Genomic DNA, 14,865 nt, shown 5'->3' with positions numbered 1-14,865 from the left:
TTTCCAGGCCTAGTTATTTACTGAAGTGTTAGTCATCAAAGAAGGATGACTTTGACTGCAACAATCTAATTTTGCTCTGTTTGCCATTCTTATAATTTAAATTTATAAAAAATCCCGATGATATGTGATGCAGCTTTTAGTCAAGATCCTTTCCATGTAAAAGGATCTCTTAGCATAGATATCAGCTGCAATTAAAGTGCAGATACAGAGGAAGAGGAAGAAAAAAGTTTTATGCAGATTTGATGAAGAACACTTTATAATTTTTTTCCAAAATACTGTCTTTGGAAGACCCTTTTCCCCAGGGAAGCAAAATAAAAAGCCGAGTTTTCACATTAAGTTTCAAAAAACCACATCATTGGATACTTGGCTTCACAAGGTACCACAAAGTTTAACTTACCACAGACAGAAAGATCACCTGTATTACTCAATAAAACCTGAAGAACTTCGAGGTACAAAAAGTAACAGTTGCACCTACCTTCCACAGCTCAAGACACACAGCGTAATGATGCCTTAGGATTTTAGATTTTTTTATTTTTCATACACTTGCAGTCTTGCAATTCTTTAGTGTATTTACTCCATACAGAATGTTAGCTACTCTTCTCCCATTTTGGTCAGACATAACAATTCCTCTCTAGGCCTGGGAATCAAGGACACCTTACATTTTCAGGCTCCGAGAAATGTAAACAAAAGTGAGTTGGGGGGAGAGCAAACTTGGGGTAAATGACTTTATTACCTGAAGCTGTAATTAGAAGATTAAACTCCAAAATGCAAATGGACTAAAAAAAGTGTGAAAACCTATGACCCATCGTCCATTTTGGGTGTAGCCCCTGGGGGGGTTTTGTCTGCCCTAAATGTACCTGAAGGCCCTTCAATAAATATAATAACTTTTTATTCCCTTAATTTTGTCTGGTGTCTGTTTTTAAGTAGTCCCAAATGGCATCAATAATATATACCAAGAGGAGGGGAAGCCATTTTTACCCACAGCTTTGTTTTTACCACCAGAGAAATACAATTCAACTGCAAGGCCAGTTAATTATAGCAGAATTAAAGCACAACCTTCAATAAATTTTTTGTCCCAGAGATGAAAATGATGTTATATAAAACAGTAAAACAGGAAAGCAGTAAGGATAGATTATTTTTATGGATGAAGATTCCTCACCAGATCAGACTGGCTTTTTTTCAGCATCTTCTCAAAACTGACAGTAGCGATATTAAACAATTTAACAAAATGTGGTAAATCATAATAATTAACATTTATTTAAAGAATAGGTTTTCCACATTTTAAAAAAATGTGCTTATCTTCTAAAATTCCACTTGGTTTGAGACAAAACAAGGTAATACTGAAATTACTCAATGGTTACACAAAAAACAGTTTGTTTTTGAGTTATGCCTTGAATTAGGGATATAGCAGAAAAGCAACCAATAAAGAAGTGACCAAATGGTCCTTCTTGCATTAAAAAGGTACTTAACATTTTGAAGTCATTAGAAAACACATGCTGCGGTTTCCTGCTATTGCAAAATTGAAGCCTACACTTGCATCATATTTATTAGTGTAACTGATAACTCCCTCTCACCAGATTTTCTGTATTTAAGAATATTCTAGTAGACTTATTTAAAGACATGAATGAAAGGATGCATCACAGCTGTTGCTGCAATATGGACAACACTCATCTTTTGTAAGTGTAAGCAATCAAATAACATTCCAAATGTTGGATATTTTTTTTCCCTTAACATAGCCAAGTATCTTTAGATTGATTTACCTAGGTTTTCAGTATATACTCTTAACATTGAAAGAATCTTGACCTTTTTGAAGCCTTTATAATTATCACAAAACAAGGCTGTTTCATTCTCAGAAAAAAATCTTAATGGTTATACTTAAAGAATGATCTAACAATTTTCTGTTTCAGAACTGAACAAATTTAGCTAAGCAAACAAAACCTGAAAAATAAGAAACCACTCCTGAAGCCTTTTCTCTGTGCTTTTTAAAAACATAGCTTCACATTTACAGGACAGTAATAAAAACACTGCATTTATTAACTCAATTTTTACAGTTTGAGGACAATGGAAATTCTACACCAAAAACCAGCCAGCCTATCTGCTCAGGGTGTTACCAGTAAATTATATGCAACATCCACAAAATGCAGGTTTCTCTTTAAGATACAGGTCACAACATTTTGTTTGGCTATGCTGCCTAATGTGCAAAACATAAAATGTACCAAAAACCCAGAGAACTTACTACTGTACATGGCACGGGAAGTGCCTTGTAGTATGTTTTAACTGAAAGTAATCCTAAAAACATTTTGGATTAAGAAGAAAAGAGTATCTATTCGGAGACAAAGCTTCTGATTACACTCATCTGCCGGGTGCAAGTTAGTAATTTCTACAGGAATACTTGTTGATAACTAAAAAATATCACTAACAAGTATCATGCAAAAAATCTCAGTATGATCTTAGTCTGAAACAAACAGCATACCTGTGTTTTGAGTGCGATCTTTTCCTCCTAGATCGGGATTTTGAGCTAGACCTGGATTCTGAACGAGAATGGGAACGAGATCGACCGCCTTTTCTTTCACTGCTCTTTCCAGACTCTGAGAGGAAAAAACCACTTTGCAGTGTAAGCTCAGAACATTTAAAGATCCCAGTTAACAATCTGGCACAAGTGGAATGTACCACATATATTGCAAGGGGCCTACTCTCTGCACATCTTCCTTCTTTGCAAATATCCTTCAGAAACATCCAAGAAAGTCATTGCATATACTCGTTGAGTGCAGCCATCCTGCAGCAGTACACATAAACCAGATAATTATAAACAGCTAGCTCTAATATGAATGGGATTTATGTTGCTGCCACAATGCACAAGATCATAACATGTCCTTTTTTTTGTCTATTATTTAATATAATAACCTTGGTTTTTTTTTTTTAGTAACTTGAGAAAAAGAAAGTAAATTTAGAAGGCATAATTTTGAAAACAAGCATAAAATATAAATAAGTATTACTGTCTGTATTTTTAGATAATTCAAATACTGTACAAATTCTGAAGTTTTATTCCTCACTGTTTTGTATGAGGAAAGGATGAACAGAACAGGCTGAAAAGTCTGACGAAGGCCAGAAAGTCAGTAGAAACATTAACAGTGAGCTCATCATGGTTCAGAGTCTAATTGTTATTCTGTTGGTTAACAGTGATAAAGTGCTAGAGTTATTTTACTTCTAACCAAAAAACACAGCAGAAAATAACGTCCCCCATAAAACCCTCAAGACTCCATACTATCTAACCAACACAAGGCAATATCTGGGTTTGTTAGTAAGAAGAATGGCAAAAAGTTGCTGATGAAAAGAAGTAGGAAGTTTACTAAGTTGAGATTTTTCTTACGCCGTGGTTTTGCAATCAGTTTAAGCCAGCATAAATCACCACTGGAATGCCTGTCTAACCTCTCAACACAACACCACCTTCCTCCTTGAGTTGGCATCTCAGTGTTAACAAGGAACAGGGAAACAATCTGGATGAAAACAAGTCATTTAAAATATGTTAATATTTATCCCAGATTCATTCTCTGATCCCATTTGCTTTGAGGATGCATAGAGGCTTGAGCCACCATGAAAAAGTAACCAAATTAACCTGCTGCAGATAAAGGAGAGCATAATATTACTGCTCTCAGAACCATGCTAGCTCACTCTGATTGTGAAACTATGGCATTAATTGGTGCTAAAGGACAACAAAAATAAGAAAGCATTTTCTTTTAAACGTTTTCAAGTGCTCTTAATTTAAAAAGTGCCATTGTTAAGTATTGATTTAGCATTAAATTTGCATGTTTGAAAACATTCAGTGAACATGTATCTGAAATGAAATAAAAAGCTTCATTTCACTGCTTAGATTCATGAACAGAATATTGATTATTTTGGGTTTTTTCCCCAAACATGTACTGAATTCCTCTGGATACCTTTGTCTTGCATCTGAAAATGCTCTTAGAAATGTGTTCCAAGTTAAACATGTGCCTGTTCAGTAATAAACACAATATACCTACCTGGCTCAATAGCAGCAGATATAAAAGACTGGGCTTCCCTTACTCTCTTCATCACTTCTTCTAGCTCCTTGGCAGCAGCTTGTGGTGTCATTTCAGGAGGCTTCACTATTGCATTATTGGAGTGATTTATCCTAAATTAAAGAAAAATAATAACCTTTCACTCTTAAACATTTGAACAGGGCAAATGAAAAACAAGAAGGGAAAACATCTCAACTTAGTGTACAATTCAAAACTTAAAAGTTCAGCAAAACTACAGATTTGTAACACTCATCTGTTCCAAGTTTCCAAAGTATCTTTTAATACTTTGAAATCTTACCACTTTTAAAGAAAGGCAGCACAATATTCTTGTGTTAAAATATTTTTAGTAGAAGTCTAGGAAGTTACTTCTCTATTTCAGATCAAAACTCCACATTAACACCTACTAACTACATTCACATCATACTGAAAACTTAATTAGTACCATGGACTTCAAAGATTTTTTCACTAGTATAGCTTACACTACCTCAAGATTAATATGAATGTATTTTACTCAATGCTATACATATTCTATTGAGAGAAATGTATACCAAACTGTGAAATTTCAGTTAATAAAAATGTTTTGGTTTGTTAACAACAGGTCCTCACACTGAAAAAAATATTAGTCACAGCATTTTGCTACACATAACTCATAAATTCTCGTACAATGATACAAAGAAACCTCTCATTCAACAGCCTTGTGGATAATTAATTTCTTACTTCAGTGGCCGGTCTCCAAACATAACTCCATTAAAGGCAAGAGCTCGAGGTACAGAATTTTGGTCTGCAAATTCCACAAAAGCAAATCGTGTTGGTTGCGTCTCATCACCTGCCATTCGCACAAACTTGACTTCTCCAACTTGCTTAAAGAATTCAAGCAGCTGATCTGCTGTTGTAGTCTAGAAAGAGTTGAAGAGATCAGCTGAAGTAAACTGTACAGTGAAAAACACCTAATATATTGGGTAGTCTAAAAGCTACAGATTTTCGGAATGGCATGTCATCATTATTAGAAAGGTGACATGAATTTGGGAATGTTACATTAAGTTTCATTAATCTAAAGAATATTCTACAATTTTAAATAGTGCAGCCACAAGCACTTAGTCCTTCACCTAGGTAAAAAAATGAAAGAAATTTGCATGTGATTTTGCACTTTTCAGGCAACTAATCTGAAATAACTGAAAGAAATTTCCTTATACCTGTTTCCAAGCTACTAATTATAACTTTTTATCAACTAAAATAAAAGAATCCAAACAATATTAAAGGACTTAGATTTATGTGGTTTTCTTCTAGCTTCCAGTTTGTTTCATTTTATCACAATCAATAGTACTTTCACACTCAGTAGCTGCTCCAGAAGTCAAAAACCCCAAAATGTAATACTTATATTGCTATCAGTCAAAAGCAAGTATTTTTCAATTAATCAGACCACCTCTCGAAAAACCAAGCTGCTAACTGAAAGATATTTATGCTAATTTTGCAACTTCCAGTAGGACATATTATTAGGTACATCTTACTGTACCTAAGCAATTGCACTGTGCTGTGGACAGCTACCATGATCTCATGACTTCTGAGGATTGCTTATCTAACACAACCAAACTGTACATTTAATCATAACACACAATTAGAAGTAGGTTTCTTTAACTGACCTACAGTGGATTCTCTGGTATTCTGACAAAGCCTGATCTAATCTGACTAGCATATGAACCTCCAAAATTCAAAACATCAAGAATAATAAAAAAAAATAAATTTAGGGGGTTATGTTTAAATTCATGCTGTCATTAACTAATGGAAACTCTTTAAACATGTAATTCAGAGATAACATTTTCACACCTTCTGTTAGTATTTCCACAATACTAACAAAATAAATACAAACAAACAAAAAAAAGGTACCTGGGAATTCAAGTTTCCAACATAGACTGTTCTCCTGATTTCATCAATTTTGGATGGATCCACATTTCCCATAATTGGTGGTTGTGGTATTTCTCCCAGTGCTGTAATGTTAGGATCCAATGCTGCTGCTGGTATAGCCCCTAAAGTACCAAGTGAAACACCAAGCTGGAAAACACAAGCACAGCATTCACTTTGCAGCCAAGCACTGGTGAAAGATATTCCACTTCTTAATGCTTGTTTGCCTGGATGCATTTCTGCAAAAAAAGGTCTAATGAACATAAGAAATACACTTTAAGGTCACAGCACAGCAGGTTTTTCTAAAGCAGAAAACTCTACCAAGAAGTAAGCTTCCATATTTAAGGTACTCTGTGGGTTATCAGTTAACATGAAAGAGATCTGGACAGGAATATGTATTAACCACAAAATACACAGGTTCTAATGCTTAGAGTCAATTAAATGCAGTAGGATTCTTTCAGACACTGCTAGTAGTCTTAATTTTTTGAAACAAGTATTTGGGTGAGATGAAGAATGGCTGAGATCTTGCCCAGCAAGGAAAGAAGGGAAGTTCCAGCACTCAGGGTCATGAAAAGGACCAAAGTGTCTTTTGGACAAATGAATCAGCCAAGACAAGATTAATTACAGTTGAAATGCAAAGAATATTCTGTCTAAGTTCTTCCACTCATATCTAGAGAAAAATACAGCTTTTCATGTTTGGAACTGGAAAACTCTCTTGTGAAATGTTATAAAAATCACTTAAAAATCACTACGAAACTGGTCCATTGAGTTCCTGGTGTGAATTTTCTCTACCCAAAAAACAACTGCCTTTTGAGGAAATGAATTTTCTAAAAAGTGTGGGGAATTCTTAACAAGCCATCGGAACCTTTTTTATGTAACAAAGGAAAAATCTACTCTATTTTAACCTTAAATTTTTCTTCAATAAACCACAGCAACCTGCTGATGCCAAGAAAGGCTTACAGAGAGGCAAAAGGAAAAACAGCAGAACCAAGCTCCTCTACTTTTCACAGTGAAAACATTATTAGACAGTCTAATAGTCAAAAATCTTGTCACAGAGATATCAAGTAAAAGTGTCTACTGCAGCTTTTAATACTCTGAAGAACTGCTGTTAATATAACTTAGGCTTTAATAATTTTTTTGTTAGTGAATAATAAATCAAATTAATTGGATCAAATTAATGGTCCTACAGGGTAGGATGGCAATTAAAAAAGAACAAGAACCAAAACCAGTATTTACCCACTATTTTGGAAAATAGGAATCCAAAAGAAAAACCCTGGAAAGGCAGCACATGGACATCTTGTGATCAGTCCTCATGAGTTACTACAGCTAAACCCTCACTGCAACATCCATGGATTAGGTAGCCTTTGATCCTGTACACAAAAAACGCTACAGAGAACAGAGAAAACTACAAATGATAAACAATGAACTTACTGTAGTCAAGGGGGTTGGTGTAGGTATAGGAAGCAATCCTGCACCAGGCATCAGACTTGTCATAGTAGGAGCAGGCGCCAATAGAGAGAGGGCTTTGGCTTCATCTGGGATTTTACCTGAAGAAGCAAATGAAAGCATTACACAGAGTTGGAACACTAGCCAGATGTTAGTCTTTCTATGATTTTACAATTACCCTTGCATTTAAAAATGTAATAAATAACAATGAATCTATCTACCAGATCCTTACAAAGAAACAAATAACTTAAGTTTTTCCTTTTACCCTGCTCTATTAGGAAAAACAAAAGTGAGCAAAACTTCAAAGACTAGCAATCTCATTAATGGATTATTATTTTAAAAACTGAATAATGTATATAATTATTTAACACTTTGAGCTATGGGTCACCTGTACTGGAAACTTAACGTTCATGAACCAAACGATATCAAGCATGGACGCTTTCCCAGGGCGGTGTTTTCGCGGTGATCGAAAGTTGTTTTACACATGACAACCGTTCGTGTTGGCTGCATCACTAATAGCACACAGAACATCAGATACAGAAAAGAAGAACATTTTTTAAAGTTTAATCCCCAGAAATGGCAAATAACCAAATCAGTAAAAGAAAGAAAAAAAAACAAAAGAAAAAAAAAAGAGAAATAAAAAAACAAAGAAAAGAGAAAAAAAAAGAAAATAAAACAAAGAAAAAAGAAAGAAAAAAACCCCAAAGTATGTGCTGATTGAAATTCGTGCTTTTCTTTATTCCTCTGGTGCTACCTAATTAGAATGTAAAAATAAATAAAACATAAAATAATAAACTACTGAACTACTGTGACTGCACAGAATACATACTACAAGTGAAGTTGAAGGTAGAGGAAGGAAGAGTAGAAAAAACTTAGATTTGTACTCTCACATTCTAGTCACTTCAGTTTATCTGAAACTGGTAAGTTAACTCTAAATTTACTGAGATTGAAGAAAATCATAATTGATCAGGCTAACCAACTTTGGTCGAGTCCTTTGGTATTACTTCATGGATATTAATAAAGTAAATGTTCTTATTTAAACCTTGCTTTAATAGTCAAGTAAGATATAAAAAGCTGTGCCAGTGGTTTTCTGATTTGATTCAAACTGCACATTTTAACTACAAAACATCTAAATCCAAAATCTGAAGACTGATATATATTCTTATCAAAAAGGAAAATTTGAAATAGGTTTCAAAACACCATGCAGGTTTAGTGATATGAATTCTAACTGACACCACAGAAAACATACTACTTTAAAAAATGACAAGAAACAAGTGCTGCAAACCTGCTCTACAGATCTGCAGGAAAGTCTGGGTTACAGCTGGATATGACCGAATGACAAAACAAATCTAAATGAAACTTAATTTATATGTAGCATGAATGGAACAGAAAAGATAAAGTAACAGTACCCATTTTTTTCCATGCTTCCTATTTACATTTATTTTTATTTATGTTAATATTTGAGACACCTTGCTCCTTAACATGTAAAAAATCATTTGATTTTGCTATCTAAGGGAGAAAAATCGGAAAATTATTAGCACTTAGTAGTAAAATGTGCAATAATGACTTCCAGGGCTTTTTTAAAAAACATGCATGAATTTAAGCCACCATCACAATGTTCAGCACTCTTAACAGATCTCGTCTTGAAGTCGGGCATGCAATGAGAGGTGTACCTAATTTGCCTGACTGCTCGAAAGTATCAGGCACTTTGTGCACCCTGCCTAATATTTAGGCCTATTAACAGGCTTTTGAATATACAGTTCCAGCAGATGTGCATGCAAATTAGGCATAGAATTATGTATCAGTTCTTCTGAATATCAAAGTATTAAAAGTTTTTTCAAACTACTAATGAACCAGAACTTATCCTGAACAGTGAGCATCTTGCAATTAAACAGCTACTCGTGCAGGTTTCTATGGATCAAGAGACATGGCACAATTAAATCCAATGGCAGAAATGGCTCTTGTAGTGGTGTGCCTGCATGCTAACTGAGATCCTTGGTCACTACTGTACATAAGTATATGCCTAATTTAAGTATGCACTTACATACAGCCAATTCAATACACACTTAACCAGGTAAACTTACAAAATGCTTAGGCATTTAGCCCTTTTAAACAGGAGCTCAGTTAGGCACATATAACTAAGACAATGACTCAAGTTCATAAAGTGACTTCAGTAGAAGCCTAAACTTTTAGTATATGGACCATAGCACTGAGAAAACTGTAATCATTAACTTGCTGAAACATTGTCTAATAAATCCACTGAACATTTCAGGTAAGTTCACCACTATAGCAGCTCACAGAATGAACAGCATGCATATGTAAATTGTAAAGTTTGCAGCATTATTTCCAGAATACTTTGGTCTTTCAACAATGTTAAGTTCTATTTTAAATACAAAATCAAGCTGGTCAGTTCTATACCACAAAGAAAGATTAATTTATTTTGTTTTCAAGAATGAGAAAGGGTCTATTTCTACAGACAGAACCCTGAAAATTTGCCTGTATATTCTAAGACACTGTCTCTTCCGAGTAACTTTTCCAGTTTTTATGACCAGGGCGAATTTTAATAAATTCTACAAAACGCTTTGTGAAGAAGAAGGAAAAAAAATTCATTATCTAGAATATCTACCTTCATATTCTTTAAATAGCTTTGAAAAACAAATTAATATGTGAATCCAAATAACCACATGAGTTAAAAGCTTTAAATTTTGCAGTTTTACCTCTATGATTGTATTTGTAAAGGAAATACAAGCCCACTAAATACACTTAAAATGTTGCACATTATAATGCAACCATTTACGACAATATAGTTTAAGAATAATACTTTCATTTTTAGAACATGGTATTTAAAATCTGAATAAGAATGAGGTGAAGATATTTATTTTCTAATGAGGGAAGCAGTCAAATATGCTGTATCTACACCACATCCTTAGACAGATTTCTTATAAGCTCTTCTGCTTAGTAAGCTACAGGTTCTATGATCATTTTTTTATTGATTCTTCGCCTTGCAAAAGAATCTGGGAGGAAATGTACATAGCCCCAGTATTGCCTAAAGACATAGTTGTGATTGCTACTCTTCTGTACCATCAGTCTAAAGAGCCCTAGACAACCTAGTCCATACTAGTACCCATTATGCTGAAGACTAAACATAATCATCTGCATCAAACAAGTACTAATCACAGTATTTTTAGTCCTCAAGTGCTCAAGAGAAATTAATTTCCAGCTCTTTGTGGTGAACCTGTAGAGTTAATCCTCACATTCAAAATTGCTTCTGCAATGAGTTTGCTTGTTTTAAAAATGCTGAAGAGATGACAATCTACTTTAAACATTAAAAAAGTTAATTATTTTCCTGCTACTTTACACCAATGGAACATGTACACTTAGAAATAAAATGATTTCTATGAGATCCAACTCATGAATCTTAGTTTGGATTCTGGATCTAGCAGAAGGGAATAAAGAGATTACAGCTACTGGCAATTACAACTGTCACAGCCAAATCCAACAAACATCACAAATCAAAGCTCTTCCCAGCTGCAGTGCAGAGTGTGGTGAAAGGAGTGAAACCAAGAGATCCCAGTGCAGTTGGCTGGGAAAAGCAATGCCTGAGGACTAGACACACCACTTTGTCCACCACCACTTCTGTTTCAGGGCTTCTGTTTCACGAGAAGTAAAAACATCCTTTAGGGATGAGAACCATCTCAATCACTCCAGCATGAACTGCCAGGGCTTCTCAGACTCTGAGATGACTGGAAAAACACTTTTTTTCTGACTTCAGTGTTTTTTTAAACCTCTTCCTGAAATAATCACCACTAGAGCATGTCAAAGTGCAACACACACACACACACACACACAAAGAGAATTGATTCAATCTTCCACAAGTAACAGTGTTAAAAGACAGTATGTCTCACATAACACACTCCAACCAAAACTTCAGGCTGCAATTGTACTTATGAGTGGTAAATAGTTTTTTCTGAAAGTTATAGGAAAAAAGAAGGATGAAATCTTACTACCACTGACCTCATTGGAGCAAGGTTTCATCAGAAGCAAACAAATATTTCATGACATTCAATATTCATCAAAGTGAAATTTCAGAAATAATTATTTTATATCATCATGTTGGACATAAATAGTAAGCCTTCTTTTAAATAGCTGGTGAAACATAAAACACTCTGCTGAGGAAAAATAGCAGAGAAATATTATGGCTTTACTTTCTAAAGTTGCCTTCTCCAGAAGTAATAGTTTCAACTGTCCTTTTACAATACAAACTTAAAAAGTGCAACATATGGAATAATATATCTTGGAACTGATAAATTTTTCACTTCTCCTGTCTTTTGACACAATGTACTCATCTGTTGAATTTAGATACTTAAAAGAATTCCAAATCAAATTTATCCTTAATTCAGAGCATTAAAAACTAATCATATTCTAAATTCTCTGTATACCATCCACCATTCATAAGCAGCTCCAGGTCAACTTCAAAATCAAACACTGTGAACCCTTTACAGACATCATTTTACAGAACTGAAGTACCAGTTCACAAGTACAAGGGAAAGAGATTTAACAGAACAAAACAAAAAAGGGACAAAATAAAATAAAAATAAAAGAAACAAAGGAAAGAAAGCAAAATAAAATAAAAACAGAGACAGGGCGTCCATCTTCAGCAGGTCAGACTTCGATCTCATTTCCCCCATGAAGGTTTCACTTGGCGGCAGGTTTAGTGGCATGGCAAACAATGCCTAACTCAGGCAAGTGTAACAGGTCTGCCTTGGCCAGTCTAGTCATCTAATAATGCACAAATATCACACAGAGAAAACATACAAAACCAAATTAATAGTCAAAATCCATCTACCAGATAATGTGGACATAAAATTTAGAAAGATTAGGGTGGCATCTTTGTTTAGCTTTCAACCTTTGCATTTTCAAAGTATATTTAAAGAAAAACCTACCAATACACACATACAAAAAGTCATATTTTCACAGATTAATACTCTTACTTCATTTACAATTACACTTTTGTTCAATTGTTCATCAAATGTTACATACTTTTCATTGATACCATTCTGTAGCGACTTCCTCCTTGATTTACCACTGTTAAATACACTCCAAATTTCAGATTTTTTTTTTTTTTTTTGAACCAGGCTTTCAGATTTCCATTTTACCTCTCCTCTGTGTTTAACTTCACACATTAAATGCTTTATTACTGGCATTGTTGGCCAGCGGTATAATTTTACCTCCTGGTAGGATAAAAAGCCATCACTACTTTTAAAACCCATGGTCCACTCCACTGACTCCATTAACAATGCATCATATGATACATAGTAAAAAACCCTTGTGGCACAGTCTCCAAAGCCATACTTATTCCACACACTAAGTTCATCAGAAAGTTAAATTTGTTTAAATTCACATCTTTTTATAAATAACTGATTCTAATATAAACAGTATTTTGACATTAAAAAAAAGGGACCTCAAAACTTCATCACTTGTTCACCTAACTATGCATACATTTCTGTGGAGTCCAGAATGACTCTGAACTGTGACAATGTTTTCTCAGTAATGCCTGATCAGCCAGTTATGAGTAGATTTTTAAAAAGATTTGTTAGAATTTTGGTTTATTCTCCTTTCATTCACTGTCTACCACAAAAGACACAGGAAAATAGAGCTTTACCTGCCTGTTGCCATATCATGTCAGGCAGTGATCTCATCACAAGAAAAACACCAGGAAGTGTTGTTCACTCATTAGGCAGCCATCTTCCCTCTCTGGCAGTACTGAACCACTGTTAAGATCTCATCGATGAAATATAAAACTAAGATTCTGAATAATCTTCAGACTGTTTATTTAGGGGCAATTGGAGACTCTGGTCCCCTAAGCCTCTACAGAGCTTCCAGTGCATACAGCAGTATTATTTCTGTATACAGGAATATTCTATTTGTAATTTAAGAACAAGTTAAAACTATGAAAACAAAGAGCCCCCAAAACAAGACACAAAAGGAACTAAAAACCTAGGCTTTACAATGACAAATATATGTGCTGTATGGCCTGCCTAAGAAAGCTACAAGAATAAGCAGCACACTGCAGGTCAATATGAACTTTAGTGAAACTACTTTTATAGTTTGTGAAATTTTGGAGACTTGTCAGTTTGTTAATAACGTCCCAGATGAATATTATAGCAGCACTCTACCGTATCTATAGATACACATCTATATCTAGATAGTGCAGAACACTATCTAGATCATGATGCAAGAAACATGCCGAAAAATGGTACTCTGGAACCATTGTTAACAAATTGCAAGAAGTCAATAGTAGTTTTTTTGAACCAAAACCTGACTCTTGCAGATAGAAACATTAAGAAGAGGTACTTCTTGATCTGTTGCAGTTTACAGTTCAACTACTCTACATGTTGCTGTTCATGGCAAAACAGCAACCAAATTAAAAGTCAGGTTCACTCCATCAGCTAGAATGATTCCATTTTAAAGAGGTAAAAGGTGCAGCACCAGTCTGAGGCTAAATTCCACAGTGATCCAAATGAAGTCAATGAAGTTCTGCCTAACTCTATTGATATGCCTGCCACAGAACCCTGCTCTATGTAACTGTATTCAAATCTAGGATGCTTGTACTAACCACACAAACTGTCTGGTACTCAACACATCTGTAAAAGCACAGCTTCAGAGCCAGTTAAAGGACCATCTGTCAATTTAGCATCCATCAAGTATTTTATCTCATTAAGAGTTTTAAGAACATTTTGTAATGGGAGCTTTCTGGACAGATCACTGCATATTTAAACGACATCCAAAGCAAAGAAGGAGTACCAATATACACAAGAAAAGTTTTTTATCCCACTTGAAGTAACATTTTCAACAGTAACAATAAGGAAAAAATGCTTTTTAAAAATTAAACTAGCAGTTTATTTTATTTAGTTTATTATAGTGTTATATTCAAACAGTATTTTGAAAGATAAATATCTTAGATTAGATGACTTTAAAATGGCCAAATGAATATATCATGTCTATAAGAAAAAACTGGGATTCACTCTAAAAAAATGTAGAAATAATCAGTATCTTTAAAAAAGCACAAATCACCAAAAAACTCTCTACAGCAAAGGTGACACATTACGACTCAAACTGCAATGTTATGTGTCAGGAAATTACTTAATCTTTTCAGGGCTCCATTGACTTCAGTGAGAACTCTGTGTGCGAATATACTTGCCAACACAAAATATAATGAATTACATTCCTTTCTTTTCCTTAAAAATATGCAATAACAATGAAAACCTGAGTTATCATAACTTAAACCAACTATCTTTTTGCTATTGCTGAATTCCAATTAAACATGTATAACTGTGTTTTTCTTCATTCAATTTTGTTTCAAGGCCTTTTTTTCAAAACGCAATAAAATAAAATAACAACAGAGCATCACCTTACATGGAAAGCATAAAACAACAGACACAACAAAGACCAACATTGGGAAAGAATGTCTAAAATACCA

At 34.3% G+C, this 14,865-nt stretch overlaps 1 protein-coding gene across 2 annotated transcripts in view; it reads right to left on the bottom strand.

Annotated features, from left to right (window-relative positions):
- SREK1 (splicing regulatory glutamic acid and lysine rich protein 1) overlaps positions 1-14,865 on the bottom strand; it is a 36,135-nt gene that overhangs the window by 15,598 nt on the left and 5,672 nt on the right. Inside the window, exons 1-6 of one of the 2 annotated variants that reach the window (XM_033511374.1) lie at positions 7,774-14,861; positions 7,371-7,486; positions 5,925-6,089; positions 4,758-4,936; positions 4,023-4,153; positions 2,474-2,588 (exon numbers count right to left, since the gene is read on the bottom strand). In XM_033511374.1, the coding sequence (XP_033367265.1) occupies positions 2,474-2,588; positions 4,023-4,153; positions 4,758-4,936; positions 5,925-6,089; positions 7,371-7,433 (653 nt within the window). In that variant the 5' untranslated portion in view covers positions 7,434-7,486; positions 7,774-14,861. Of the gene's footprint in view, positions 1-2,473; positions 2,589-4,022; positions 4,154-4,757; positions 4,937-5,924; positions 6,090-7,370; positions 7,487-7,773; positions 14,862-14,865 lie in introns of those variants that run through there. The other variant, XM_015653173.3, reaches the window with a different exon arrangement.

This window comes from Parus major, chromosome Z (genome assembly GCF_001522545.3).
Source record: "Parus major isolate Abel chromosome Z, Parus_major1.1, whole genome shotgun sequence".
Taxonomy (NCBI): domain Eukaryota; kingdom Metazoa; phylum Chordata; class Aves; order Passeriformes; family Paridae; genus Parus; species Parus major.
Note: the sequence above shows the minus strand (reverse complement) of the source record. Positions and strands in the feature narration are given on the sequence as shown.